This window comes from Anabrus simplex, chromosome 1 (assembly GCF_040414725.1).
Source record: "Anabrus simplex isolate iqAnaSimp1 chromosome 1, ASM4041472v1, whole genome shotgun sequence".
NCBI classification, from domain to species: Eukaryota; Metazoa; Arthropoda; class Insecta; order Orthoptera; family Tettigoniidae; genus Anabrus; species Anabrus simplex.
Window position 1 is genome coordinate 336,032,098 of NC_090265.1, and position 14,741 is coordinate 336,046,838.

A 14,741-nucleotide genomic window follows, 5' to 3' on the forward strand; every position below is an offset into this window, starting at 1 on the left:
TTGTCCCGCAATTAAAATTATAATGAGGGGGGGGGGTGCAATAAGCGACGCTGGCTCGGAGAGCAAACATTAAACCATTCGGAATGGGACAAAATATCCTGTTAGCAATTCCAATTGTTTGAGAAAACGTAATGGGAATCAAAGCCGTCGCAAGAGCAGACCTTTCAAGTTTACCAGAAATAATGTACCTCTTCAGAGAAACGCTGGTACTAGACGAGTGAATAATGGTCTATGCCGGGCTGAGTAGCTCGGACTATATAGCACTAGCCTGCAGGTTCGATCCTGGCTCATTTCGGTGGTGTTTGAGTGTGCTAAAGTAAGTTAGCCTCATGTCGATAGATTTACTGGCACGTTAAAGAACTCCTGTGGGACAAAATTCCAGCACCAGAGCGTCTCCGAAAACCGTAAAAGTAGTTATCACGACCTTAAGTTAATATCATTATTATTATTATCTCTGTGGTGTTTTATCTACTCTGCAGTTGACCTGTCAGTAAGTATCAATATTTATTCTAAATTTTATCTTGGAATTCGCCTTTTTAGTGGAAAATGAAATAATGTTGTCGTCCCGAGGTGGTGCAGCTCTTTTCAGGCACATCCCAAACAGGAGTGAGCTGCTTCCTATTAATAACTCCACTTTCTATACATTACCCCTTTCGCCTACCTGCCTGTGAAATATTCAATCCAAAGGCTTGTTGAGTCCTCAGATCGTACCCGCAGATACAGAGTAAATCACAAAAACTAGTGTTAGGGCTATAATGAGGCGTATTAGGCAAGATGAGGCGTGAGGTAATTTGTTATCATTTTCCTCAATGAGCCAGAAAGTGCTTTTGCAGCACGACTGACCCTCTAAATAACACCATTCACAACATCCAGGCGCACTAAATGTCATTACTCAGCTGCACGCATTACCTTAGCAACTACCGAACAGTTATAGCTTTAAATTAGACTTCAGTGTAAGCCACATTTTTTTTATGACCTGTGCCAACAGACAGGAGCAAAACTACTGTTTCTCTCAATACTTATTACTTATGGAACATTGAATGTTATCCATTAAAATGATATGAAGAATGTTCTTTTCCTTTCTTTTTCCATTTGGTCATCAATCTGGGTTGATATTTTCAGCTTTACATACCATATCTATCATTTAACGTTACAATAGCTAGATTGCGTGATAGTGGTGGCATCGCTAAGGAGATCGAATGTTCGAATCTTGGTCAATGCACGTGGAATTTTTGAAATGGAAAGTCACACCCCTATGATTCACATTGTGAGTAAATCATTAGTTCTCGAGCTAATGATCATAAAATAAATAGGATTATAGTACCTTAAAAGCGATAGTATGCTGCTGAAGTATGGGTAGACTCTTGCTGGAGCAGGACATTCAGGGCATGGACAGTACGTGTGCATGCTGTGAAAGCTGCTCCTTAAGGGGTCCGTGGTGCTGCTATAGCACTTAGTACTTTCTAACTGTGTAGAGATGAGAAAAATGCAAGAATGAGGAATGTGGCCTGCAAGTACGAAGTTCCTGTTCTGCCCAGACAGATCGGCTCTTATCTGCTTATATCTACTACACAAAAACACTGACTCACACTTTGCGGTGTGCTGGATTACAACTGACAAGAGCGAAGATCTGCCAGTAGAAAATAATATAAAGTCGCCTGGGTAGTAGCGGAGTTGCTATGGTAACCATTGCGTCACTGGCTCTGCTGGTGAAAACCCCTTCGTCCCGTGCTTCACCTGGCATGTGCATTCTTCTCATCTCCCAACAATACACAGCCCACTGTATTCTCGTATGTGAAACCATCGAGCAAACAAACAAAAAGACAAATAAGCAATAAACAGCAGTAGTCCTGTGCCTTTCTCCGGCACAGACAACAAAGTATTGAGACATAACATAATTATATAAGTTGCTATAACTTCAGTTATCAGATTTTTACCATTTCCATTCAAACGTTTGTACTGATATAACTGTCATTCAAGTCTAACATTCTGTATACAATTTATCAGTCCTCATCAAATCATAAACTTATGTTCTATTTTCAAAAATAAACATTCATTCTCCTTCATTGGCTGACATTAATAATTTTTGTGTTTATTTGATGTGTGCATTTATGAAATATTCGTGTGAAAATTAAAGCACTTCTTGCAACATTGTATCACGCTGTTTGAACTAAGCTGATTATCAAAATGGTACCTTGCGAAATTAAAATCACTTGCTATCATCAGAAAGGAAACACGAAGTCTCTAGTTTACCCGAGGAAAAGAATAGGCTATACTCGGCTCTTGTCAACGGCAGAAGGACGAAGGAACACACACATTAATATTATACAGTTTGATCTCTTGCTTTACATCTGAGTGTCTATCAGTGAACATCTACCCTATTGATATACTACAAAATAAGGATATGAAAAGAGGACTCTCGATGAAGCATGAGAAATGCATTTCGTCGGCTCCTCGCACGATAAAGACATCCTACACGATAAGATTCCGGCAACATAGTGTCTTTTAAGCCAGTAAGCAATTAGAACTAACTAAATATTTCTATAAAATGAAGAAATTAACAAATTGTGCCCGGACCCTTTAGCTGAATCTGGCATTTCATCCACTAACGTGTATCAGGATCATCACTTTCAGCTTTCCTATCTGATCTCCCTGCGCCATCTTTTATTCTCTTCCAACTTCGACGGTATTAAGGTTGTGAAATCTGTATCTTTCATTTTCAAGTTTTTCCAGACCTCTCCTTTTTTTTTCGATACGTGCATTGTTGAAAAGTCAACTCATCACTTTTTTCTTTTTGACTAGTATGTTAAGAGGGAATAGTTGACCTGTTGTACTTTTCCTTGAAACAATAATCACCACCAATAATGACGTTGTGTGGGGATCCAACAAGCCTGTATGCTGATGGCTTTAGGAGCAAAAGCATGAGAATTGTTTCATAGTTGTTTTCCATGGATAGAAGTGTTCTAGTTTCGCCTTGACTGGTAACTATGAACATGAGGGCTAGCTCTAAGCGACATGACAGTTCTGGGTGTGACTCCAGGTACGGCAGTCCACACCACAGCCGGTCCCAGTCCGTCAAAACCCCAGGCAGTCGCTCCAACAGTGGCCGACCAAACTACTTGTGCCTCCCACAGCAGCGGTCTCGTGTGGCCAGCATGCCCAACACGGGGGTCGAGGAGGAGTACTACAGACTGAGACACTTCAGTATCACAGGCAAGGGAGTGGTAAATCGTGGTGACTCCCTTAAGAGTCGGCGCTCCAGGAGCAACAACAGTGTCACGTCGAGCAACTCCAGCCACAGGTAAGTGTGTTTCATTCTGCTCAGTATGCTTCATTCTCAACCCTACAGCAATCACCACTCGTGACTGCCTCTTGCTGCCGCACACTGACCACACACAGCAGGCTCAGTTGCAAAATCAACATACGTCTCAAATTACCAACCAAATGTTTACACACAAGATGATGGATGCTCGCTCTCTCTGACAACGTAAAATGACCGTAATTACAACTTGAGTATGGCACAGTACTCAATTTCAAAGTTCACTAGCTCTTTAGGCAGGAGCTTCGATTCATTCATGTCTGTGACACTCCTTTCCAATGTCATAAGCCTACTTCTCTTCAGAATTTACTACTATTTGTTTTAAAAATTAGTATTTGGAATAGCCATAACACAGGATAAGCTGTTTTAATAATCAAATGATGCCAACTTCGAAATTTGAAGGGATTATATTCATAATTATAATTGTACAGTATTATTTAAATTGTCATTATAAACGGTTATATTTGAAATGGCTAAATGGTTAGCATGCTGGCCTTTGGTCACAGGAGTCCCGGGTTCGATTCCCGGCAGAGTCAGGAATGTTAACCATCATTGGTTAATTTCGCTGCCACGGGGACTGAGTGTGTGTGTCGTCTTCATCATCATTTCATCCTGATCACTACGCGCAGGTCGCCTACGGGAGTCCTGGCGAGCCGAACATGTCCCCGGACACTCCCAACACTAAAAGCCATACGCCATATCATTTGAAAGACTCCCTTGAATCTCTAAGTACCCCTAAAATTCTCTGTTTCCATCTAGATCCTCAATTTAATCATCTTTCATACTGCTGCTGCTACTACAATTTTAAACGTATTTTCTCTGCAGACCATAATATACAGTACTTGTACTGTACCTTGTATCGTAGTGAGGGACGACAGGCAGTGAAGTGGATAGAGACCATTTTGGAAAACATTGTCTTTCTGCCCAACATGACATAGTATGAAATTGATAATACCGCGCGAAATGGCTGTGCGGTTGGGGTCACCCAGCTGTGAGCTTGTATTCGGGTGATAGTGGGTTCAAACCTCGCTGTCGGCAGCCATGAAGATGGTTTTCTGTGGTTTCCCATTTTCACACCAGGCAAATGCTGAGGTTGTAGGCTACCTTAATTAAGGCCAGGGTCACTTTCTTCCCACTCTTAGCCCTTTCCTATCTCATAGTCGCCATAAGACCTATCTGTATCGGTGGGACGTAAAGCCAATTGTAAAGAAAAAACAATTATAACTTCGTGTTAGATTTTCTAAGTGACACTTCTCTTCTGGCTTTCGTAAGATATTCAGTATCTATGTAAACCACTTGTTTTTTTTTTACAATGACCAAGTTCGATAGCTGCAGTCGCTTAAGTGCTGTCAGTATCCAGTATGTGGGAGATAGTGGGTTCGAACCCTACTGTCGGCAGCCCTGAAGATGGTTTTCCGGTGTTTCCCATTTTCGCACAAGGCAAATGCTGGGGCTGTACATTATTAAGGCCAGGGTCGCTTCCTTTCAACTCCTAGCCCTTTCCTGTCCCATCGTCGCCATAAGACCTGTGTCGGTGAGATGTAAAGCAACTTAAAATATTTTTTTTCAATGCTACCTTCCCATGTTTGAAAAATGTGAGAATAGGAAACCACGGGAAATTACCTTCACGGCTACCAATGGTGGGCTTCGAACCCACCATCTCCTGAATGCTAGCTTGCAGCTACACGACCCGTAATGCGCAGCCAACTCACTAAGTCTGTAAAGTAAGACTGACCCTAAATCTTCAAACGTCATTTTAAGGCTCTCTGTTTATGATATTGTAATTCGTCGGCCTATTATCACTGCATCCCAGGTTGAAACCTTAGTGACTTCTTTTAAGAACTTGTGTCGGAAAACGTGACACAGGATTTCTCCGAGATCTCTAACTTTCCCCATCCCAGTGTAAACGTGCATTTGTCTACGAACTGTCAGTTAACATATTTCTATACCTTGACACTAAAAGGGCGTGCATCACTTGGCAAGAACTAGGATACAGGAATGTTTTCTAGATATATCGCCGAATACGCTACAATCACGCAGTGTAACACTCGCATAACCAAATACCCAGAGCTAGTCTTTCAATGCAAACGATTTCTGCGAAATGGACATTTATGAAATCCATTATCCATATTCCAGCCACAATCACTACCGAGACAGCTTTTTGCCAAGTATGTGTTATAAATGGCTATTTTATATGAGAGGCGCTATGCCAAGCGTCGTAGTTCATAAATGTCAGGCAAACAGTTAATCGCCAAAAATACTAGCAAATGTCCTTCATTCACAGGAATTTAAATTGAACGTGCTTTCTTCTGAATTACATTTCTTTTTTGCTAGTTGCTTTACGTCGCGCCGACACAGATAGGTCTTATGGCGACGATGGGACAGGGAAGAGCTAGGAGTGGGAAGGAAGCGGCCGTGGCCTTAATTAAGGTACAGCCCCAGCATTTGCCTGGTGTGAACATGGGAAACCACGGAAAAACATCTTCAGGGCTACCGACAGTGGGGTTCGAACCTACTATCTCCCGAATACTGGATACTGACCGCACATAAGCCACTGCAGCTATCGAGCTCGGTCTTCTGAATTGCACACTTGCTAATAAACGTTCGAAAGGCCATGTAAATAATTCCAAATATTTGGTCTAGAGCAGTCTGAATACACGCAGTAAAAAAAGTAATGATCTTCTTTTCATGTCAGAAACGCATAAAATAATTACAATATCATTAACATATGACGTTAAACTGTTTTCGACTTCATGCTGGGTATTCTGTGTAGGTCCGTATGTCATTTCCTGTACATGAATCTGGGCATCACGGACACTTAATTACGTGCTGTGCGACACCACATGTTGATTAAGCCCAATTTTAGGGTCAGATGCCTTACTTGACATCAGCCCTACGTGGAGGTATGTACTCACACTTTCGTGTTTCTGTGAGGGCTGCTTGTGTGATGTATTCTATGCAAATGATCAGTGACTAACCTGTGATCTAGAAGGATTAATCAGACGCAGATAATATTCCCAGCTTAGCTCTGAATCGAACCCGGGACCTCGGAACCGAGAGACACTACACTTACCATTCAGCCAAGGAGCAAACTGACGTGAGATGAACTATACCTGTCATATTATTCATCAGAATAGCACTGTTATTACTGAAACACAAACGATTTATTGTTGACTAATCTATTTATCTGTTCGTAGCCTATAATGTTGTGAAAATTTCATACAGAAGAATGCACAAAATAATACATGGTTATCAAGAAAAGTTCGGTGACTGTTGTCTCTCCCCGACTGGCACAATCCAGGTCTGTACATAGTGTCCTCCCCTCCTGTTCTTTCTATTCATTTAGTGCGACGTTACACAAGTAGAAAAAAACAGCCTATGTCATTGACTACAGATTACACCAAAGCATCGATAATGGTCTTCAAATTGCTTAACATTGTTTCCAGTAGAGCAATAACTATGCCTTCTACTTCCTGTTCCATGTCTTAGTAATAAGAATGTGGATTTTGGACTCTAGGTAAATTTGTTGACATCAATACAGTATCTGAAACCGCGAAGGTGCGTCAGATCTTAAGAAACCCGTCTTACCCTTCAGGGACGAAATGAAATCGTGTGGTGTAGTAGTAGTGGTAGTTCAAAGCAAATCAAAATCTCTTTATTTACAAATGAGGTGTCTACCTCGGTGGCAAATGGTACACTAAAATACATTATTGTCAAGCACTAAATTTTAAATTAACAAGAGAAGAAAATAAAATTTTTCTAGAATACAATAATATACTATTTATGCCAACAATTTTTTCTATTAAACAAACAGATCAACCTTAATAAATTTATATTGTTTACAAAAATCTACTTATAATATCTCCTATACTTACAAACATAGACAACTCATATACAGTATGTGGAATTACTTCAAATAATACTATGCAACTGGTATAAGAATAAAATTTACATTACATTTATTTACTTTTTTTTTACCCATTTTGGAACCTAATTAGCATAACGACCTGCTGCGTCTTAACCAGAGCCCCCTTTTGCCACCACTTTTCAGAGTTCCTGAAGGGCCTTCACAGCTACCGTAGCGGTCCCAGGGCCCTCGAAGTCCCCACTGTACTTCACCCCTACAGGCAGTCCCCTACTTTGGCTGTTGTTGTTGTTGTTGTTTATTTCACGCGCTAGAATGTTGTAATGTGATTAACTCATTTATATTGCAACATACACAGATAATAAAGTAGATCCAATTCTTCTGCAAATATGAGAAGTTTGATGGAATGTTTGTGTGTCGAGGATAAATGCGATTAGCCCCTTCTCGCGGAGTAACATTTCATAAGAGATATATGAAGAACTACATGCAAGAGAAGGGTACAAAGCAAACAGGTTTTTAGCTCTAAATAACTCCTAACATTGCGATCACGGCCATGGAAGTCTATTGTTTTGGAATCCGAACCTCAGGAGCGCAAATTATCGTTTCAAAAATACCACGTACATTGTCCGAAATTTGAACCGTGGCCGTCTTAATTAGACATCACCGATAATGTTAATTGGATATTACGGCCCACTCCGATGGGTACAACTATTTTTTGCGATGTCATGTTGTTTTTGAACTGTTATCAACCAATATAACAGAGTACTCCATGGTCAAAAATAGGAGTGACTCAGTTGCTCAGAGAGTGGAGCTCAACAGAGTACTCCATGGTCAAAAATAGGAGTGACTCAGTTGCTCAGAGAGTGGAGCTCTGGTTCTCTGAACCTAAGTTGATGGGTTCGATACCGACTCACTCCCGTGGTATTTTGAGGGTACTCAAATACGTCAGCAGAGCTGAATGGCTCGGACGATTGAGGCCGTGGCCTTCTGACCCCAACTTGGCAGCTTCGATTCTGGCTCAGTCCGGTGGTATTTGAAGGCGCTCAAATACGTCAGCCTCGTGTCGGTAGATTTACTGGCACGTAAAATGAACTCCTGCGGAACTAAATTCCGGCACCTCGGCGTCTGCGAAAACCTTCAAAGTAGTTAGTGGGACGTAAACCCAATAACATGATTAGCCTATTATTATTATTATTATTATTATTATTATTATTATTATTATTATTATTATTATTATTATTATTATCAAATACGTCAACCTCGTGTCGATAGATTTACTGATACGTAAAACACTCATACGGGGTAAATTTCCGGCACCTCGGCGACTCCCAAAACTATAACAGTAGTTAGCTGGCCGTAAATTGTATGTTTATTCTCTCTCCCATTCCTTGAATTTACTTTGTCATACTCCACATATTATTTCGTTTATATTTTCAAATATGATTCATGCGCGTAATATCCATTGCGATAGAGGCGATAGGGGGAAAAAATTTCGAAAACTAGAAATAGTGCGGAAATGTCGAGAACACTAAGAGAATGCACAATAACACTTCGCACTTTGTTCATTTATTTTTAAAATTCCATACAAATGTAGGTTCACCGAGCGAGTGGCCACGTTGTTTGGGGCACGTAGCTGTAAGCTTGCATCCGGGAGATAGTGGGTTCAAATCCAACTGACGGCATCCCTGAGGATTGTTTTCCGTGTTTTTCCCATTTTCACGCCAGGCGAATGCTGGAGGCTGTATCTTAATAAGGCCACGGCCACTTCCTGCCCGATCCTAGCCCTTTCCTATCGTATCCTCGTCGTAAGACTTACGTGTGACGGTGCAACGTAAGGCAAGTTCAAAAATAAATTTTGGTTCGATATGAGGAAATACAAATGCATATTAAGATTTAAATAAACTGCATATATTTTATTAACAGTAATTGTACATTCCGAAAAATCTCGTATTTTTGTTAATAATAATAATAATGAAAAGTGCGAATTACTTAGATTGATCTAAAAGCGTTTAAAGATTGTTCGATGAAAAGCGTCATTTTCGAGATGTTATTACGGCAGCAAGCTTCTTAGTTTCCCCTCTCGTCCCCCTAATATGTGCACATATTCTCAGCGTACGTTCCTGTGAGAAGAGAAGTCATTGCCCGACAAGTGTATGTGTGTGCGAAGTTATGAGCTGACATTCATGGCAGATGGCCGCAGAGTAATTTCCACACCAACACTTCTGCAACTCGCGCAGTTTGCTGGTAACTCGAATAACCTATCCGTCATCAAGTACTCTCTTATCTCATGAATTTTCATTTAATACAATTACCTTTCACTATCAACAATATTACATTAATTATGTTATTGATTTTACGTCTTGCTAACTAATTTTGCGTTTTTCGGAGACGCCGAGGTGCAGGAATTTAGTCCCATGGGAGTTCATTTTGGTGTCGGTAAATCAACCGAAACGAGGTTGGCGTATTTGAGCAACATCAAGTACCACCGTTCTTAGCCGGGATAGAACCCATTAACTTGTGCTCAGAAAGCCAGCGCTTTTATAGTCTGAGCTACTCATAGCGGCGAACACTATACTGTGGCTAATGAAGTGTGCTGTAAATCGCATCCGTTGACCTTGTATGCAATATACCTAATAATAATAATAATAATAATAATAATAATAATAATAATAATAATAATAATACCGAGCTCGAAAGCTGCAGTCGCTTAAGTGCGACCAGTATCCAGTATTCGGGAGATAGTAGGTTCGAATCCCACTGTCGGCAGCCCTGAAAATGGTTTTCCGTGGTTTCCCATTTTCACACCAGGCAAATGCTGGGGCTGTACCTTAATTAAGGCCACGGCCGCTTCCTTCCCACTCCTAGCCCTTTCTTGTCCCATCGTCGCCATAAGACCCATCTGTGTCGGTGCGACGTTAAGCAACTAGCAATAATAATAATAATAATAATAATAATAATAATAATAATAATAATAATAATAATGAAAATCTGCAGCCTGTTTCCAGTCATTCGACTGGGTTAGGAATGGAATGAGTGAAGCCCCTATCTAGCGGCGAGGATACGAATTGTGCCGGCTGCCGAAGCCTGTCGCACTCCTCTGGGGCAAAGATTAATGAACGACAGATGAAATGAAATGATACTGGAAAGTGTTTCTGGAATGAATTATGACAAGGAAAACTGGATTATCGGGAGGAAACCCTGCCCCTCCTCCGCGTTGTCCAGCACAAATCTCACATGGAGTGACCGCTACTTGAATCATGGAACCCAGCGGCGAGAGGTCGGCGCTATGCCTGCTTGAGCCACGGAGGATCTAATAATAATAATAATAATAATAATAATAATAATAATAATAATAATAATAATAATAATAATAATAGTCCCCCTTGGCACTACAGCCCTGGCCGACCTTGGCCTAGATGGGTATGGAACTACGGTAGTGAAATTAGGCGTAGAAACAATTTATCAAGGTTAATTTTGGTGTTCCTTGATTCATGATCTCTTTGAATATCCGTTTTTATGTTACTGCCAAGCAAAGTTCAATCAATCTGAGATGATTTCTAAGTAATTGCAGTACGATACATTGTCATTTTCTGTACTATTTTGAGTGCGGGAAGAAGGCAATTACGTCATAGAATGAAATAAAAAAACTTGCACGATTAATAACTTTACATTAAGCTTATTGATTGCGTGATGAATTTGTTGTAATTGTAACGGCACTTTCTGAAGATGGCTGTCTTTTCACACCAGGCAAATACTAGGACTGTACCTTAATTAAAAGCACTGTCGCTTCTTTCTCAGTCCTGTCTCTATCCATCTTATCGTCACAATAAGACCTGTCTATGTCGGTGTGATGCAAAACCAATAGAAAAAGGAACGTCTCATTATAAAGTTTGTAAGTTCTGTGACCCAAGATATGATTATGGAAATATGAAATGCCTTTTCTATTGAATAATGCTTATTTAATTCGTTTCTCAAACCAAATAAGAAATGAGAGGTGAACGGTGCGACTTTTCACAGAACATACAACAAATGCATTGTGCAGGCGATAACAAGCGGTCCAATCTTCGCTGGGATTGGGGGCTTCAAGAGACGCTCAATGCCACTCTGATCTCAACTAGACGCCTTGAGTGTTTTTCTTAGAAAGTGCTTTCTTCTCCAAAGCTGGGAAATGGAATCAATGAGTTAGCTGGAAACATCCTCCAGAGACCGAGTCTCGTCACTGGAATATGAGATCCACTTATACGTATTGACAAACCTGAGCCGTGACAATGGATTTCTTTTGTAGTGAAAGATAAATATAAGATGATCAACCTAATGACATGTTTTCCAAGCTTATGAGGCTTAAAACCTAATATTTCTAACTCCTCACATTATCAGAAAGGTTACCCTACCAATGTTATTATTATTATTATTATTATTATTATTATTATTATTATTATTATTATTATTATTATTATTATTATTATTATTATGCTCCTTCTTTGACTTTCCCCAAATACTTGGCGTCGGCATTTGGTATGGATTTAGCCCACTTTGACGGCAGATGCCTTTCCTTGCTGACGCTACGCGGAGGGTTGTATTCACTATTGCATGTTTCTATTGCGGCTGGTTCATTGTGTGAATTCTTGTATGTAACTGAAGATGAGTATTAAGACAAACATACGAACACCCAGTGTTGGAGCTAGAAGAACTAACTGCACGCAGTTAAATTCCCAGACCTAGGCGGTGATCAATACCGAGGTCTCTGAATCGAAGGCCTCTATGCTAACCATCAGCCAGAGAGCCGGACCACCCAACAGGATAAAAAGAAAAGTGGCATGATAGCCGAGTGGCTTCATCGGTAGCTTCCCATCAAGGTGGCCGAGTCCAAATCCCAAGCCAAGGTGTTGGGAATTTTGGAATTATTATTATTATTATTATTATTATTATTATTATTATTATTATTATTATTATTATTATTATTCACTGACCTGTTCTTAATTATCTACGATTGGCTTTAAAGTGCTTTTACGAATGGATTTCCTTCGTGACGCCAAATCTATGTGGAGGATGTATTCACTATTGAGTTTTTTCTGTAGTTGTGTGTGGTGTAGTGTGTTGTATGTAGATGAAGTGTGTATTATGATGAACACAAACACCTCACTCCCGAGCTAAAGGAATGAACCGAACCCAGTTAAAGTCCCCAGCTCACCTGGGAATCGAACAAGGGGCCCTTTGAACCGATAGCCAGTACGCTGAGCATTCAGCAAAACCGACGTACCAAATATGTATACCGCATTATTAAAGTCCGGCTCCTTGGATGAATGGCCAGCGTAGTGGCCTTCGGTATATGAGGCTCCAGGTTAGATTCCCGGCCGGGTCGGGGATTTAACTGCGTATCGTTAATTGATGTGGCTCTGGGCTGGGTAAATGTGTTCGTCTTATAACACTTTTCTTCATCCATATGCATATCACCAAACTACCAATCGTCACAGATAAACTCAATAATGAATGCAATCTTCCACACTGTTTTGGAGCCAGGAAGGTCATTTGGCTGTAAAATTGGACCAGCTTTATAACAAGTGTCAACCCCAATAAACTGGGGAAAAGACCAAAGAGAAAAAGCTGATATTGTTGTTCAGTGCCCTTTACTGGAATCTAGTGCTTCCTTAACAATATTTATTTAATCTATGAAATATTCTATAGCGAAATTTCACCAGTAATAATCCCTACAAAGTTATCAGAAAGTTTATGAACAAACGTCAGTAAAACTGCATTTTTACATTGAAGTGGGTATAGAAATAAATGAGAAATAGGTTAGAAAACATTTAAATGCAACTTCCGACTTCTGGTTTGTTCGATTCTCATCAAACTCGATCCCCAGAAGCAAACATACTAAGAGGGGAGGATTATGCAAAACGTGACAAGCTGATTGAACCACAAATGAGGTTCCGAGAGATCTTTGGACACGTCAAGAGGCCAGTGCTGCCATCACTTCTAGTGCTTTCGGAGGAGACTCTATTGCTTGTTGAGTAAATTCAACAGACGCATTATCCTAAAATAATTATTTTAGGGATGCACTATAAAAAAGCAGATTATGTGAATCGCTTGTAAGGAACTGAATACTTTTATGTTAGGTAATTAGGAAATAAAAGATTAGTGCTCAGTATTCATACGCAAAACGCGGTAGTGGAATATTCTATAACAAGGGGAGTTTATCTTAATATTTTCTCACAAACTCTCCGTCTTTCCCGGATAGTAGAATGGTTTGAAACTGTAGAGTTTTTCCCCATTGTGGCTTTCTTGTCTATACTTACTTACTTACTCCTTGACGCTACGGTCCTTGCAGAACCTTCGTCTCCGCAACAATCTTCTTCCAAAGCTCTCTGTCGATTGCCTTGGTCCTCCATCTCCGGACTTCCATCGTACGTAGATCAGCCTCCACCTCTTCTATCCATCGCTTTCTTGGTCTACCTCTACATCGTCTTCCACCTGGATGCCCCTCTAGCACTTTCTTAGGTTCTCTTGTCCCTGGTTGGAGTAGGCTTCTCACATTCCAAGTCGCTAATACCAATCCATAACCATTTCCTCGCCTAGGTCGTTTATCAATTTTATCCGTCTGGTTTGTTCTTACTCTTTGCGGCTTCTCAACAGTTTTTTTAACAGGATAGAGTTGTCAACCCTATGCCCAACCCCCAACCTGGAGGACCAGGGTATCCCTTTTAGTCTGGATCATCACCTTCGACCTGTCCGGCAAGGGAGGCCGTACCTGTAGCTAAGCTACCGCCGGCATAGTTCTCAGGATCTTTTGACCACACAAGCCCCACCACCACGACAAGGTAAAGATACCATCGATGGGGATTCTTGTCTATACAACTCACTTAAAAATAGTAGAATAGTGTGTTATTTGAACCAAATACCAACTATCACTCCATCACTTTTCTGATGTGGAGTAGCCTATGCGGGAAAAACTTGGTCAAAGGCAATTTCAGATGGAGATTCCGCCACACATTTTGGACAAGTTACAAAAACAGACCTCACCTCCAACACCAACGATTTAATTTAGACAGAACTATCTAAATTATTCACTTCCTCACTGATCTCGGCCGAATGTTGCTAAAGTAACTGTTTGTCCTGCTCCTTGACTGTATGGTGATCGCAGTGGTCTTTGGTTTTGATGGCTCTGGGTTCGATTGCCAGCCGGGCTGGGGAGTTAAGCCACGTCTAGCTAATTTCTCTTGTTCGGAGGCTGGGTATCTGTTCGTCATAAATCACATATTTACACAACATATCACATTACCAACCACCACAGGAATATGCAACAGTGAATACACATAGGGTTGGCGTTAGAAAAGGGAGCGCTCGTGTTGGATATTCGGCCAGTCCAAGGATTTCAATCATCAACTGAGGATGGCAACAGGATACTCAGCCTTGTGAACTGCTGAATAGCTGTCTAATACGAGAGGCAGCTGACCTGGTCATGAAAGAAAGCAATACGGCTGATATCGTGAAGCTGACGACGTGGAAGTCCATCTACAGGACATGTGACCAAGAAGCAGTCATGTTGGTTGACTAAGG

The 14,741-nt window shown here is 40.8% G+C and overlaps 1 protein-coding gene across 1 annotated transcript in view; it reads left to right on the top strand.

Annotated features, from left to right (window-relative positions):
* LOC136865932 (GTP-binding protein Rit2) overlaps window positions 1–14,741 on the top strand; it is a 196,681-nt gene that overhangs the window by 21,443 nt on the left and 160,497 nt on the right. Inside the window, exon 2 of the mRNA XM_067142483.2 lies at window positions 3,041–3,301. Within this exon, the coding sequence (XP_066998584.1) occupies window positions 3,041–3,301 (261 nt within the window). The remainder of the gene's footprint in view (window positions 1–3,040; window positions 3,302–14,741) is intronic.